Source organism: Ruditapes philippinarum, unplaced genomic scaffold, assembly GCF_026571515.1.
Source record: "Ruditapes philippinarum isolate M1 unplaced genomic scaffold, ASM2657151v2 ctg2131_1_1_1_1, whole genome shotgun sequence".
In the NCBI taxonomy this organism is placed as follows: Eukaryota; Metazoa; Mollusca; class Bivalvia; order Venerida; family Veneridae; genus Ruditapes; species Ruditapes philippinarum.
The window spans coordinates 137,177-153,530 of NW_026864907.1; the positions used below are offsets into that span (position 1 = coordinate 137,177).

The window sequence follows — 16,354 nt, forward strand, 5'->3', positions numbered from 1 at the left end:
CGAAGAGAAATTTTTCTGTCATAAGTCTCCCTTTGGTGATGAATTTTTTCAATGTTTAATGTCAAATTTAAGCATGTGGCAAAATTGTGATTTTTTGGGTTTTATTAATAATGGGCTGCTTCACATTATTAGGCAGAGGGCCTTTTCCCCTAATATTTTTCCCCCAAAAATCTTAAAACAATGATTGCAACAAATTTTTCTCATTTTTAAACAATACGGGGCTGCTTTTTGGAATACTTTTTCCCTTTCAGAAAGTAACCTACCTTTTTTGCAAAAAAGTTTTGTTGAAACAGCTTAAAAAGTTTTAAACGTTTCTTTTTCTGTGTCAGTTCAATGCCCGGCTTATTTTTCTTAGACTTCTTAAAAGAGGAAAAACGTTTCTTTAAGAGCAAAAAGGCTCTTATGAGTGAACCCATTTTGAAATTTTTTCAAATTTTTCATTTTAATGTTTCTTTATCGAAAGGGTTTTAAAGGGTTTTGACAATTTCCGAATTTTCACGGTCTTCATCAGGTTTTGATGAGTTTAAAAAATTCGGGATGGTTGATTTGAATTAACAACATCTTCTTGGAGACTGCTTTCGTCTAAACTCGTTTGAATTTCTGTTTTCTCATGAATTCCTTTATTGCGATCTATGACAGGTCCTTTGATCCAAACGCTATCTAGTGACACAGATGAACATCTTGTTGCAGATTTGCAGGATTTTTATTTGTTGAAACATATCTCCATTGTTCAGTTCTTGTAACATTGAGTATTCTTTCAACACGATTACTGACATATGTGTAGAATCGACGAGTCTTATTGTATATGTACCCTAAAACCACTTTGCTATCTGTATAAAAGATCATTCCACACAGCGGAATATCTAACTGTACTGATACAATCTCTGCTATTTCTGTAGAATGAACTGCGGCACACAATTCGAGTCTGGAATACTGTGTCCTTTCATTGGTGCTAATTTAGCTTTGCCAAAAAGAAAGCCAGAGAATGTACACAACCTTTAGAAATCGGTCAAGTTGAGGTACGATACAGAAGCTATTGCCTTTTTCTGAAGCATCAGAGTAGATTGAGACAGAGACACCGGTAGCGAGACTGTATGAAAATTGAGTGGAACATGCGTGGAATACTTATAGTCTGCAATTTTTTCAACAGATTCCCTCCATTCCTGCCATTTAGTCACATGGTCTGTAGACAATGGAACATCCCAATCAAGACCGGACGAAATAGCTTCACGAAGAAGAATTTTCCCTGTAATGGTTATTGGAGCAATAAACCCGAGCAGATCATATATACTGTTTATCATGGAGAGAACACCCTTCTTGTAACAGGCTTTTCACCTAACTGAACACTGAACACGAAGTGGTCTTTCTTAAGATCCCAAACCAACCGAGACTGCGTTGTGTTGGTAGAACATCCGTCCCAAAATCTAATGATTTCAATTCGCCTGCTAAGTCTTCAGGAGGAAAAGCGCCCAAAACCTGTAAGTCGTTCGAAGCAACCTTGTGTAATCTTATATTTCCTCCTTTCTTCAAGGCAGTTTTGTGTTTCTTCAACAGTTCTATAGCTTCGCGAGATGTTGGTCTTGATGTTAAACGCATCGTCAACATAGAAATTCTCTTTGCACAAATTGTTTCACATCTTCATCTGCAGTTTTGGACTGCCTTCCTTAAGCCATATGTTGCAACTGCAGGAGAGGCACTATTGCCAAAAACGTGTACACACATTCTGTATTCAGTGAGGTCTTTATCTGGGTTATTTTCACTATACCAGAAGAATCTCAGAAAATCTCGATGCTTTGTAGAAACCCTGAATCTATAAAACATTTGTTCCACATCAGCAGAGATGGCCACTTCATCTTTACGGAATCTAAGCAGGACGCCGAGTAGACTGTTAGTCATGTCTGGACCAGACATTAAGACACTATTTAAAGAAAATCCATGAAATGTCGCAGAAGAGTCGAATACTCCCCGTAACTGCTCAGGCTTTTTCGGGTGATACACTCCGAAGAGGGGTAAATACCAGCACTCACTACCTCTTTCTAAAGGTAATGCACTTTCACATGCTTCATTGTTGATTATCTTACTCATGAAATTAACAAAATGTTCTCTCTTGACTGGGTTTCTTTTGAGATTGGCATCTAGGATTTGAGCCCGCCGCAAAACCTGATGTTTATTGTTAGGCAACTTTGATCTATTTGACTTAAAAGGTAAAGGTGCAGTCCAAAAACCGTCTTGATCTACTTTCATTTCTTCATCCATGAGTCGAAGAAATTGCTTATCTTCAATCGAAAGGCCAAGTTGATTGTCCTTGTTCGTTCGTACAAAAAGTTGATCTTCGCCACCACAGTAATCATGATTCAATGACTTGGAACTTTCTTTCAAACTCAGTGTGTAAGGACAAGGTTCCATATATGTAGACTGTCCAGTGGATAGTACATGAGTCTTTTTTACGGAAACTGTATCTGGTAAGTGTAAACGTCCTGAACAAACTTCTCCTATAATAACCCATCCAAGTGGCAATCTTTGAGCAAATGGGGTGCCTTTCTGACCGGTTATTTGTTCAAGCACATGATGTACCTCTGGAAGATCCCTTCCTATCAACAACTGAATGTTCACATTTTCTATTTTAGGTATTTCTTTTACAATACATTTAAGATGATCATAGGCTTCAGCTACTTCTCGTGTAGGTATCTCTGAACGTTCATTTGGAATATCGTCGCATTCTGTGACTATAGGTAATTGTACAAGCATAGAACCATCCACTGCCCTTACACACAGATTATTTGTCCTACGGCCATACCTAGTTACACGGCCAGAGCATGATGACAATGTATATGGAGTTGCTTCAGTATGTACATTTAATTTGTCGAACAGTTCCATGGTTCCCAATGTTCCATTACTCTGATCATCGATGATAGCATACACCCGTACAGCGTTTTCTAAATGACCCTGCGGATATACATCTACTAGCACAGTTTTACTGCAAGATCTGCCTACGAATTTGTCTCCACACAGAGAGGTACACTTAGAGTTCAAACCTTGCATTCCCTTGGACTCCCCGCCGTCGTCTGTCTCTGGTCTTTCTATATGCATCGAAGACGCATGACCTTTGCCGCATTTTACGCACCTCACTTCTGTTTTGCAGTCTCTTGCAACATGTCTTACTGAATCTAAGCACCTGTAACAAATTCTTTTTTCTTTCAGAAAATTTCTTTTCTCCATTAGTGACATTTTATTGAATGCTTTGCATATGTTTAGGGAATGGTTTGCTTTGTGTATAGGGCACCTTTGATCACTAGTATTATCAGATTGTTTTTGCTCTATTTCATGTTTCTTTACAAACATCTTGTGTTCTTTCACTTTCATTGATTCAAAGTCATACCTAAAAGCTGGATCGTTTTTGGTGCTACTGATTTCTTTGATGAAGTTTATGAAGAATTCAAATGGTGGATATATGACATTGTAATCACGTTTATACCTGGAAGCACTGTATGTCCATTTTTCTTGGATACCAAGTGGTAGTTTCCTAACAATTCTATTTACACCTGAAGACGAATCAAAGTAGGCCAGTAAAGAAGAGTATGTTGGGTTACTTTTCAAATATTCAATTTCACAAAGAATGTCTATAAGGTCGTACAGTTTTGACATGTCTTTATAGTCAATTCTTGGGAATTCTTCTAACCTTCTGTCATGTGGTCGATATTCGTGTTTTTGAATATCGTTTTTATGTATCATTTTGTCCTTGTATTTGTATATATATCTCTTGTATTTGTATGTTTCTTTACAGTCCGATATACAATCCATTATCCCATATCATTCCTATATCATTCCATTTCATCATCTCTTAATAACAACTAATTTCTCATATTTCATTTGACATAATTTGCATGCCGGGCCTCAGTTTTTACAAACTTCCCGGAAAATCCACCCCCCACACTGGCCACCAATGTCGTATGGTCCTTTTCAAATGTATGAATGGTCGTTTATGCCTGTAAGGACATAAAACATACGCCTTGATAAATAAATAAACAAGATAAACAATTTCTGGCGCAAACCAAGAGAAATATTTATACCAAAGTGCATTAATACAGATCCGAAATACATAAACGATCAATGGAAATATGCATGATAATGAAACATAATGAATAACAACAATTACCTGTAAGGACATAAAACATACGCCTTGATAATAAATAAACAAGATAAACAATTTCTGGCGCAAACCAAGAGAAATATTTATACCAAAGTGCGCATGCGTGAGGTGGATTTTCCGGGAAGTTTGTAAAAACTGAGGCCCGGCATGCAAATTATGTCAAATGAAATATGAGAAATTAGTTGTTATAATGAGATGATGAAATGGAATGATATAGGAATGATATGGGATAATGGATTGTATATCGGACTGTAAAGAAACATACAAATACAAGAGATATATATACAAATACAAGGACAAAATGATACATAAAAACGATATTCAAAAACACGAATATCGACCACATGACACTTCTTTTCAGAGTTGCTTCGACAAGTTCTGGTCTTCCATACCGTTCATCCAATCGATGCCATATTTCTTCCTTAGCTTTTCCCAAATTATTTGTATTTGCAGCCTTAATTGCCCTTGCTGATCTTGTAGATTGTGGGCCTAAATACTTTATGAGCAAGTCAACCTCTTCTGCATTGTCTAGGCATAAGTTTCCACATACACTTTTGAAGCTCGACTTCCAGGAAGCAAAGGTTTCAGGTTTGTCGTCAAACTGTGTGAACCTTGAAAGCTGTAAATCCTTTTTCATTAAGAATTGTGATAAACTGGTGGTGATATCACTGTCAGCTGGCTGTATTAATGATCGTGGTTCAAAGGCTGGCACACTAGGATTAAGATGTGAGAGCTTTTCAATATAATCTCTGGTAAAACTTTCCTTATTTATTATACTTTCATTGTCAATCATTTGTGAGTCTGAATCTTTCATTGCTTCATTTTCAACTTTCAAAATGTTCAGAGCACTATTTAACTCTGCTTCTTTCCTTTCGCATTTTGCCTTTGCAATTTGTAATTCTTCTTGAGCGATTGCTTTTTCTTTCATTATATCTGCTTCCTTCTTTTTGTACTCGAGATTGGCTTTCTGTAAAATAGTATTATGTGACTTTATAGACAGCTTGTCAGCTCTACTTGCAGCTTTGCTCTCCAGCATGTTTAATCGTATGTCACGTAAACATTTTGTTTCTGTAAGCACCAACTGTTTTCTTCTTGAATGGTATTTTTCTGTGGCATTCAGTTCTTCAAGTGATTCATTACTGTGAATCTGGCGTAAAAATGTCTCATATAAGTCATTTTGAGCTTCATACTTCTGGAAGTAATTTGCCAATTCAGTTTCTAAATCTCTGCATTTTTCTATGTTGGGATTTTCATGATCACATATGTTGTGGATGTCGACAATTAAACTTTCTACGCTATCCCATGCCTTATCCAAGTCAAATGTGAGTTTACTTCTTCTATTCTCATATATTTCTTTCCCAGCTTCTGTGAGGGTTCTTTCGCGCCTTTCTCTATCCATCGCTTCTTCTGGAGGAACTCCATCTTTTTCTTCAAATGTTGACATAGTCGTATTGTCTTTTTACTGTCATGCTACCGAGGCAAAACCAAGACGCATGAAGTTTAAACCTTTATTCCGTTGAATATGGTAAAAAGACAATGTGGGGCTATGAGGACTAGAATATTGATTTTGTATAAAATGTACTCGTTGGAAACAACGGGAAACTAACGTGGTTGCAAATGTACGAAAAGTACCCGAAAATACCGAAAAGAACAAAATTCAACAAAAATCACTGGAACACCTGTTCCAGTACATGCACTCTTTGTACTGACAATGTTGTTAAGGATGGAACTCACTTTGTATTCAAATGCTCTAGGCACAACGATTTACGTCTTAATTTAATTCCCAAATCTAAAGAGAGTAGCAGTGACTGAAATGATTTTATTGTCTGTTATTATACAATTATTCTCCCCATGAAAATAAATGCATTCAGAAGTCAAGTATTCCGATGACTCTCATTTTCGTTTGTCAATTGTACAATTTTTATTAGTCTGTACCAACTGTTTTTGTTCAGTTTTGGGAGCAATATCATAGTCGAAGGATCACTGCTGCATGAATATATCTGCGGAGTTTTCAAAACTAAACCATTATCTTTATCCAAATGTTAAAGTCTCTTTACCAAAAACGAGGAGGATAGCATTCATGAAAATAACCGGCTATGCCAGACTTAAGATTTGAATTTTGACATGTATACGTATTGAGCCCGTGCTATGGCACATTCTCAGGCTCACGTGCAATAAGCAAGTCTATGGCGTTCAAGTATTTGTCTTTGTATTCCCTGTTCTTGGGGATCTGTCCTTTCCAGATTCTACTTATGTTGACAATCTTTTCAAGTTAAAACAGAACACTGAGTTTATGTGGTAAAATATTTTAACCAGAACAGAGAACTCTGTCGTACAGGACAAGGCCACAAAGAAACAACAATTGAACAAAGAAATCAACAACAAAAGTAATTTGTTTGTTTTCATATTTTTTGTTTATTATCAACCAAATCTCAAAAAAAAATCATTGATAAGATCTATTCATCTTTTAAATACCTTAACAATACAATACTTCTTATTAAATGCTGTTGATCTTGTCTATGTCTTTTGTTGTCAATCATTATGACCAAGAAAACATTTATGTGTATTAATACAAGGTGTATTAAAGTGGAAGTTTTATTTGTAAAATCATGTTTCTGTTTGATGTTGTGATTGTTGATTTTTTATGAAAAACATTAATATTATAACTAGAAACGTTTTTTTTTTTATTGAAGACATTTAACTGTAATGTGGTTGTTAAATTACACAATTAACAGCAAGCGGTCTGAAATCTCATTAAAAATTCATTCTCTATGTGCTTTCAATAAAAACAATATTTATTGTTTCTTTTCACGATTTCTATTTTATTATTTTTTTAAATCCAGAAGATTTTTTTTCCTTAACAATACCAATCAATATTGGAAACCACTGTTTTTCCAAAATTATTCAGGAAAATTTTGTGTAACATGAGTATATTCCTAAAAGACAATTTAAGGTAATAATATTGTTCAAGTCATAAAAATACTGGTATGGTTTATTTAAAGGCATAAAAATGTGGTAAATATAAAGAATATGAAAATGAGGTAAATACAAAATGCATTAAATGTGATGATTTTTCAGGGCAAAACTAATATGGCTTGAATAGAGGTGAAATAAAAACAATTTATAAGGCATGTAATTATGGTAAAATAAAGTATTTGAGCCCCCCCCCCCCCCACACACACTTTTATCTATGACCTCAGTTTGTATAAATGAAAACATGGCTGCTATGTTTTGGTTTTTGACGTAGCGTCAAAGTGTAACCTATCCCAAGTGTCACGCAATTTTGGACATTTTAAAATCAATCAATTCTTAAAATGACAGTTCAAATGTCTATTCAAATCAGTATTCAATGGCTATTTCATAAAATTGGGGCGTCCGTTGCCGAGTGGTTAAGGTCGTTGACTTCAAATCACTTGCCCCTCATCGCTGTGAGTTCGAATCCCGACAGGGACTTTGGATTCTTTCATGTGAGGAAGCTATCCAGCTAGCTTACGGAACGTCGGTGGTTATACTCAGGTGCCCGTTCGTGCCTGAAATAATGCACGGAAGGGCAGCTGAGGTCTTCCTCCTCCAGTAAAGCTGGAAAGTCTCCATATGATCTATACTGTGTCGGTGTGACGTAAAATCCAATTAAACAAACAAAATTTTATGAAAAAAACAAGTTAACAATATTACAGTAATGATAAAACCAAAACTACAAGTTACATAACTTTTGTTTTATTAAAGAATATTGGAAATTGACTGCAGTGTTTCAATGTGAAGACCTTTTTGCTGGTTTTTATCATGTAATTTTCTTTCTATTTCAAGCAAGCCGGGCACATTCAGTTTCAACAAATGCTATACTGCATCTCGAGGCACAATTTATAAGATTTAGAATGGTTCTTTAGATATTAAATGTATGATGAAATTGAATTCATCTGTGCATTAAATTCATTTTCAAATTTACCATTGTTTGGAGTAATTGGTACAAAAACTCTTGATATTCTAATTATTTCTATTTCATCAATAATTGTTTTCACAGAACACACAATTGGCGCAAAATTATTTCAATAACTATATAACCACTTTTTTCTACATTAAGTGAATCTGTTTTGTAACTTACGAACTGAAACATAACACAACATATGAACAAGTGCTGGCTAAGTATAGGTTAGTGTTTAATAATATGTATTAACAAAAATAATTGGTCAAGCCTGCCGCAGGCAGGCGACCAATTATTTTTGTTAATACATATTATTAAACATTAACCAATTTAATGATCAACATTATTTTTTTCAACCAAAAACAAGGCATTTCTCTAAATCACCGATAGCTCCACCCTTTCGCTCTACAAGTTGTCTACACCTTGTCAAGTTTCTAACATTTCACATTTAGATAAGCTAAATAAATGGCCCTTTCATATAATCTGGCACATTTTTACTGAAATGTCACAGAATTTATACCTTTATCTACAGTAATCACATGTAGGTAAAACAATGGATTAATGAAATGTGTACATCCTTTTAAAATAAATGGAAAATGTGAGGAAAATACATTAGAGATTATTAATTGATACAAATTCGTTATAAGCTTCAAGTTATTCACTAACATTTAAAATTCATATTGATTTGCTCATTTGAAAAACAGTTCTTTTTTTTCTGTGTGTCAATTTTGGTTTACAGGTGGAGGGGTTAGTTTACAATAAGTTTTCCAGCCAAAAAAGTAATCATTGTATTCTTAATATCAAGGATTGTTAATGCAGTTAATTCCTATCAAGTGAAAGAAAATATTTTTTGGTTACTTTTCTAGAAAATATAAAGTTAAAGCAGTCAGCAATTTATAACAGACATTTTTCTTAGAGTTAAAAGGATATAAAAAAGTTACTATGTAATCATTTGTCTCTGCCTGCCCCACATGTATTATCTATGTAATAAATCAATTGATTGTATCCTCACATTTAGAAAGCCTAATTATCTTTACATTGGCATTGTTTTGCTAACCTTTATATTTTACAATTCAGAGTGCAAACCACACCTCTAACTCCTCCCAAAAATAATGCATTACTGAAATTTGTTAGACTGGTTAGACGACAGATTAAGTAAGTTTTATTTAGTTAGTAAACATTAACCAAATTGACACACAGAAAAAAAAGAACTGTTTTTCAAATGAGCAAATCAATAGGAATTTTAAATGTTAGTGAATAACTTGAAGCTTATAACGAATTTGTATCAATTAATAATCTCTAATGTATTTTCCTCACATTTTCCATTTATTTTAAAAGGATGTACACATTTCATTAATCCATTGTTTTACCTACAATTAACATTAGACTTAGCAGAAATTTGAAAAATGCGACAATGTGATTGGACAAAAAAATAATGTTGATCATTAAGTATGCAACGTGCCGAAAACATGAACTCATCTTCTTCAAATCCGTTGATACAAATACTGGAATGCATTTGTACTAAAATGAATTGCTGCCTGTTATTTGACTTAAGCAGATATAGAATACACAAGTTTCAAAGAATTGTCATAATACCAGGTTTAAAAATACATAGTGTCATAATTCTGCAAAAAAAAAAACATCACAGAATCGTAACAAAATGCCTTCGGCAGGGCACATAATGACAATAACTCAGTAGACTTGTGAGTGAAAACCCCCTTGAAAAATGTTAAGAGTTGCACATTGGACGAATATATTTCATCCAGCTACTGACATGGTCTTCTTCCAGCTTTAATGGTAGAGGAATACCTCTGGTGCCCCTCTGCACATTATTTTTGGTACAAAAGGGCACCTAGGCTCAAACTCAATGAGTTCTTTATTGACCAAAAGAACACATCACCAATAGGGTAAAAGTTGTTTTACATTTATATATTAAAAAGTAGGTTATAAGTACAAACCATGTTCAGATAAGAAAATCTTCATACCTTTTTTGAAAGAGTGGGGTCTTTAAAATATACATTGCTTTACTCAAATCGTTTGCACAGATTTTTAAGTAACTCAGAATTAGAGGTGAAGTTGAAGGTCAGTATGGTAACTTGGTGTTTATCAATATTATTGCTACTTCAGAAATTTTCTTTCTTGTGTGACACTGTTTAAAGCAATATTATTTCTTAAATATGAACCTTGTTGCGGCAAAATGGACTCGGTCAATAGCATTTTGTTTTCAAAAAATAAAAAAAATTATAATACATGGAACAATATATATATTAGATCTAAAACGATTCTTAACAATATAAGCGAGTGCGAATTCTATATAGCATAACCAGGCTTCAAACGCACTTAATTAGTATTTGTCAAGGTGATAAATATATATGGGTCATTTTGTTTTAACTTTCAAAGAGCTTTTGACGACATGTCATCTTAGTTCTTGGTCATGTTGTCTTGAATTCTTATCAAAAATATTACATTCCAATCTTCTCTTCAAACATCCAACAATTATATATAAAACTCTTCATTAATGATCCTAAGGTTGTATTTTACAAATATTTTTAAAATGTAAGCTTTCAGTATTTGACGTTAATAAGATTCTGAGTTGAGTTTCAAAGAGAATAAACAAGACATACTTTTTAATTCTCTTTAATGAATATTACAATTTTCATTAACATGAACATTTAATTTTGTCAATTCTTTTTAAGTTTAAATTTAAGCTTTGCAAAAACAAATAGGTTTATAACACAGAAAGAATAAAATTATATTAAACATTCGGGAAATTAAAATTATACTCAAAATGTTTGCGCAATTGCAGATCGAACTAGAAATATTCATCTTATGTGAATGGTCTAACAACTGCGCAACTCAGATTAACGCTCAATTAGTTTTTTTATTGCAAATAAAAATGTAACAGTTCATCATTAAATTATTTGCACAATTCATCACACCGAAATGGTATGACCGAATAATATAAACGTTGACATGTTCTACCCATACATACCTGCCAATCGTAAACTACATTTTCATTTAGGTCATTGATATCGTAAAATGACATTTGGTATCAAAAAATCTAAAAATCAATACAGTTAATGGCACAAACCCAAAATATTTAAAGTTTGAAAAGACTAGCGTGATTTTAATTTATACAAATAATGTTTGTGTAATAACAAAGGTTTATTATACTAATGGTTGATAACATAAAGTAATTAATTGGTGGACATAGTTTAATATCTGAAAAGAGAATAAAATTTTCAGTGTATGTAAACTGTGATTTTGACACAAAAGCAAATGAACTTTTGATAAAAGTTTAATATTTTTGAAAAACAAAGATGGCCGAACAAGTCAGTGGAAGAAGACAATCAAAAGACAAAAGTGTAAAATCTTTACCGCCTGAGAAAGGAATAAATATCTCAGGTGCATCGGTATGTGTAAGCTCTGAGGAAGACACACAGGGAATCAAGAGATCAGGAGTTGCTTCAGTTTACAAGAGTTCAGAGGAATTCTACGAATATACCTGCGATCCTTGTAAACATTTTGGAGATTGTTTTGAGGCAGAAGGATTTTGTACACATTGCAAGGAATATCTTTGTCACACCTGCTTTCGGAGTCATTCCAGGAACAAGGCATCGAAACACCACACGTTACTTGAAAAAGATAACATGCCGAGAAAAAAATCAAAACTCTGCAATCCATGTAAATTAGCTGGAGACGAAAAATTAGTTGTTGGATATTGTGAAAACTGTTGTGATTTTCTGTGCAACGATTGTTACAAGAGCCATCCTAGAAATAAAATGTCAAGGGATCACGTGCTAGTAAAGGATGAGCGACTTGAGGAAACCGAACAAGTTGTCACTTCTTCCTTTGCTCAAATGAATATCACTAAAGGAAAGACCAGTGACGTAAATATTGGAGCAAAATTTACTTACGTCCGAGATATCAATGTTAAGTCAGATACTGACAAGAAGGGCTGTTACATTGCGAGAATAACGTTAGTTTCTGACACTGTCCTTGTCCTTTGTGATGCAGAAAATCAATGCTTGAAACTGGTTGATATCAATAGGAACATAATCAAAGCTGTTCTAACATTACCATCTGGTTTATGTGGTGTAACAGCGATATGTAATGATGAGATTGCTGTTGTTGGAGGAATTGATAATGAGATACAAATTATTTCAGTACATGACAGTATGACAATAGACCGTACAATCAAAACAACCGGTGCATGTGTAGATGTGAAGATGTTGAACAATCATTTATATTTGTTATTGTGGCATCCTACAAAGTTTCAGATACTCCGACCAACTGGGACAATAATTAAAACGATCAATCCTGATGGTGATGTGTTCAAAGATGTTACTCCTAGTTATATAGCTGTGAGTCCTGATGAGACTGTGATCTACATGTCTGACTGGAAAACTAACAAAATATTATCCCTTGATATGAATGGTAGAATTTTAGCATTGTATAATGGTGAGTTAGAATATCCGCACGATATTTTTATCTCTCCATCTGGATCAGTATACGTTTGTAGCCAGAAGCAGCACGTCGTATACAAGATGAATTCAGACCTGAGTGAAGCTTTGGTAATACTGGGACCAGGAGATGGAATGAGGTACCCGACGGCAATGTGTTTGAATACTAAAAATCAGCATTTTTACATCAGCAGTGGAAGTGCTGAGGCTGCAAATTATAATAACATAAAAGTCTTTAAGTATTGAGGAATATTCATTTGCAGATTAACTCGTTATCTCAATTGTCAAAGCGAATGCAAATAAACAGATAACTATTGAACTTGACACTTGGTCAAAAGAGAAACAATTTTAGGGATCAAAGTATTTAGTGTTTTGAACGAATTAAGGGAGTGCAAATGATTTAGGAGCTCAATTTTTATGCAGTGTTGCAGTATAAACATAGATAATACAAAACATTAAAAGCTTAGAGAGTTAATTATTTTATACCTTATCTTTATAAAAGTTCAAAAATGTAAAACTTAATAATGAAGCTTGGACATTTGTTTAAAATGTGTCAGACCGAGAGTTATGAAATTCCGTATCAATTTAACTGAATAACATTTTAACTCAAGATTTTTTATTTCAAATACAAAATTTACGTTAACAACTTCATGAGCACACGATTCCATCTTCATGAATTCACAATCAGGAATCTCGTGATAACATGAATTTGATGAATACTCTCCATGGACAAGGCAAAAACAAACAAACAAAACGACAGTTATTTGTTTGTATTTTTTATTATCAACCAAATCTCAAATTCACTGATAAGATAAGATAATAAAATAATTCATCTTCTCAATACTTTAGCAATTATATACTTCAATTTAATGCTGTTTTTTTCTTCCGTAAATTATTACCAGTTATAAATATTCATTAAACATATTATAGCGACATTTCAAGTCATGTAAACTCATAAAAAGTCATGTTACATTTCACCTGTTTATATTTTCTGATATTGGAAAAAAGTTACCAAATTGTTCTTACGTAATGTTATAGCATTTTTTTTCTGTTACATTATTATCATCAATCACATTACAAACAGGTTATTTTCAACTTTTCTAAAGGGAAACCAGCTTCGTTAAAGGAACTCCACTCAGGTCCAAAAGCCTAAAGAAATTCCTTACATAGATCAGCTGGGGCACTTAAAACAATAAGAAACGCAAAAGATAATAGAAATGAATTTAAAATCGTATATTCGTACTATTTTTTCTGTCAAATTTGAATGCAAAGCGATGGAGATTATTATTCTGGCCCACGATCTGAAATTTTACACACAAGTTACTGGTCAAGAGCTACAAAAATTGAAACATCCATCTTAAGTCAACTTAAACAAAAACCGCAGTGGAGTCCCACTTACAATAGAATAATTTATGTGGTTTATGAAATATAACATGCCTTATTTATCAAGTACAATGTACATTTTTCCATCAAACTCCTCATATTCTTTATAAAAGAAGACATAAAACCTAACAAAGAACCAAAAACAAAGGTTTGTTCAACACACCAAAACCAGATAGCAAACAATGATACATATTTGACACACAATTCAATAGTCACTTCATATACTATTTTGTGATTAAAACGGAGTGGGTAGGAATGATCCATATTATAAAAACATGAATTCAGATGCATAAGTTAATATTTATATAAAATAATACCTGCATTAAATGTAAGAAATCTCTTTTTAAAAATGCAAACTTAAAATTTCCAAAACCTGATTACTAGATAAAAAAATATAATATGATACTTCAAAGTCTTAAGTTTTTATGAAATAAGTAATTATAAACCAAACATAATTAAAGAAGATTGTGCCTCTACTGTACAATAGGTAATTATAAGCCAACATAATAAGTGGATGATGTACTTCTTCCATTACAATAAGTTAATTGTAAGCTAAATAAAGTGAAGGAAGACCAGGCATGTACAGTTGCAAGCTATACAGTTAATAACTATATAAGTCAAACAAAGATAATAAATGATAGATATGTTTAGCTGAATGTTGTACAGTAATTAATTATAAGCCAAATATAGTGAATGAAAGCTGTTCCTCCTCTGTGCAGTAAATATATACCAAACATAGTAAATAAAGGCTGTATCTTTCCTGTACAGTAATGAATTATAAGCAAAACATAGTGAATGAAAACTGTGCCTCTGCTGTGCAGTAAATATAAACCAAACATTGTAAATAAAGGATGTACCTTTCCTGTACAGTAGTTAATAAATAAATACTGTGCAGTAAGTGTTTATAAGCCAAACATAGTGAATGAAAACTGTATCTCTGCTGTGCAGTAATTATTGTAAATGTAGGCTGTACCTTTCCTGTACAGTTAGTAATAATTATATGCAAAACATAGTGTTTTATGGCTGGTCATGTACAGCTGTAAGCTGTGCAGTGCACAATTATAAACAAATAATTAAGGTTGGACACGTACAGTTTACAGTAGCAAGAAATAATAAGCCAAACACAGCGAAAGAAGATGTGGCATGTACAGTTGTACGCTGTGCAGTAAGTATTTTTAAGTCAAACAAAAACAATAAAACCCATACATATTTGTACAGCTGTATGCTGTAGAGTAAGTAATTATAAGCAAAATATAATGAACAGCAAGCAATGACAAAGAAAAGGAACAAAATCGAACATAAAAACTCAAATATAAAATATCAATGCAACAACTTGTTGAAATGTAAGCTACTCTATATCATTTTTGTTATCAATATTACTATGAATCTAAGAGTTTTAAATTTAGGCAGCACCAAGAATTAAAATAATTACATTCATTAAATAAACAATATTAATACTGACCAGTTATTTATTCCAAATTAACATCAAACAAAATTGAGGTACTGAAATAATTAACCCCATTATCTATACTAGAGGTAACTTTGACTTCGTATATGGGAACAAAATATCAACTCATGAAACTCACTTTAAATATTATCAAGAGTCCAAAAATATCTTTTCAAGAGATTTTAAGTATAAACAGTGATATATTTATATACCACATCATTAGGTACGTAATATGATGATTCGATTTTTTTGGTGGAACCTATAACTTTCGAATCCGTTCGTGTAAACAACCAGTACTTAGCAATGAATGTACAGTTTCTAGCTCAAGGAAACACCGGCTTGCCCATGATGGGGGTTGACAACGCAGTCAGCAATTCTTAGATAACTAATCTGTTGCGTTAGCTACTCGGCCACGCCGCCATTTATGATATAACCATATACTACATGTATACCGATAGGTATATATCAAGACAATGCAGTAATATACCAACACCAATATTATATCATTATATAGCTATATACCAATAGGTATATACCAATAGGTATATTTTATGTCAAGAGTTATGTACATATATACCAATAGAGTATATTTTATGTGAATAATACAACTGAACATGTCAATTTCCAAAGAATTAAGCCATGCCAATATTGTGATGTACATTCATTTACAACAATAAGTATTTGTTATACTGTCTCTTCATAACGTTACATTTCGAGGATGTATATCAAAACATCTTAATGTTGTAAATAAATGATACAATAAGAATTGCTAGTTTTGTAAGAATAAAGTAATAATATATATTGGGTTTTTTTATCATTAAATTGCATTTTTACATATTACATTTTCCACTGTAAAAAAACAGTATTTTACCCTTTGGCTAAAAATTATTTACACTAAAAGATATCTAATATATTGGTTGTTTTCACTTTTTTTCAACACGAGACCATCAATTATGATTTATTTTTTATAAAAAAAAAACAGTTCTTTT

The 16,354-nt window shown here is 32.9% G+C and overlaps 1 protein-coding gene across 1 annotated transcript; it reads right to left on the reverse strand.

The window, feature by feature from the left end:
• Positions 1-1,638: 1,638 nt before the first annotated feature.
• On the reverse strand, positions 1,639-5,831 carry LOC132727230 (uncharacterized). The gene is made up of 2 exons (XM_060712648.1): positions 4,495-5,831; positions 1,639-3,682 (listed from the first exon to the last, which is right to left on the reverse strand). Exons 1-2 carry the CDS (start codon positions 5,592-5,594, stop codon positions 1,639-1,641), a joined length of 3,144 nt encoding a protein of 1,047 aa, XP_060568631.1. The 5' UTR covers positions 5,595-5,831.
• Positions 5,832-16,354: the final 10,523 nt, after the last annotated feature.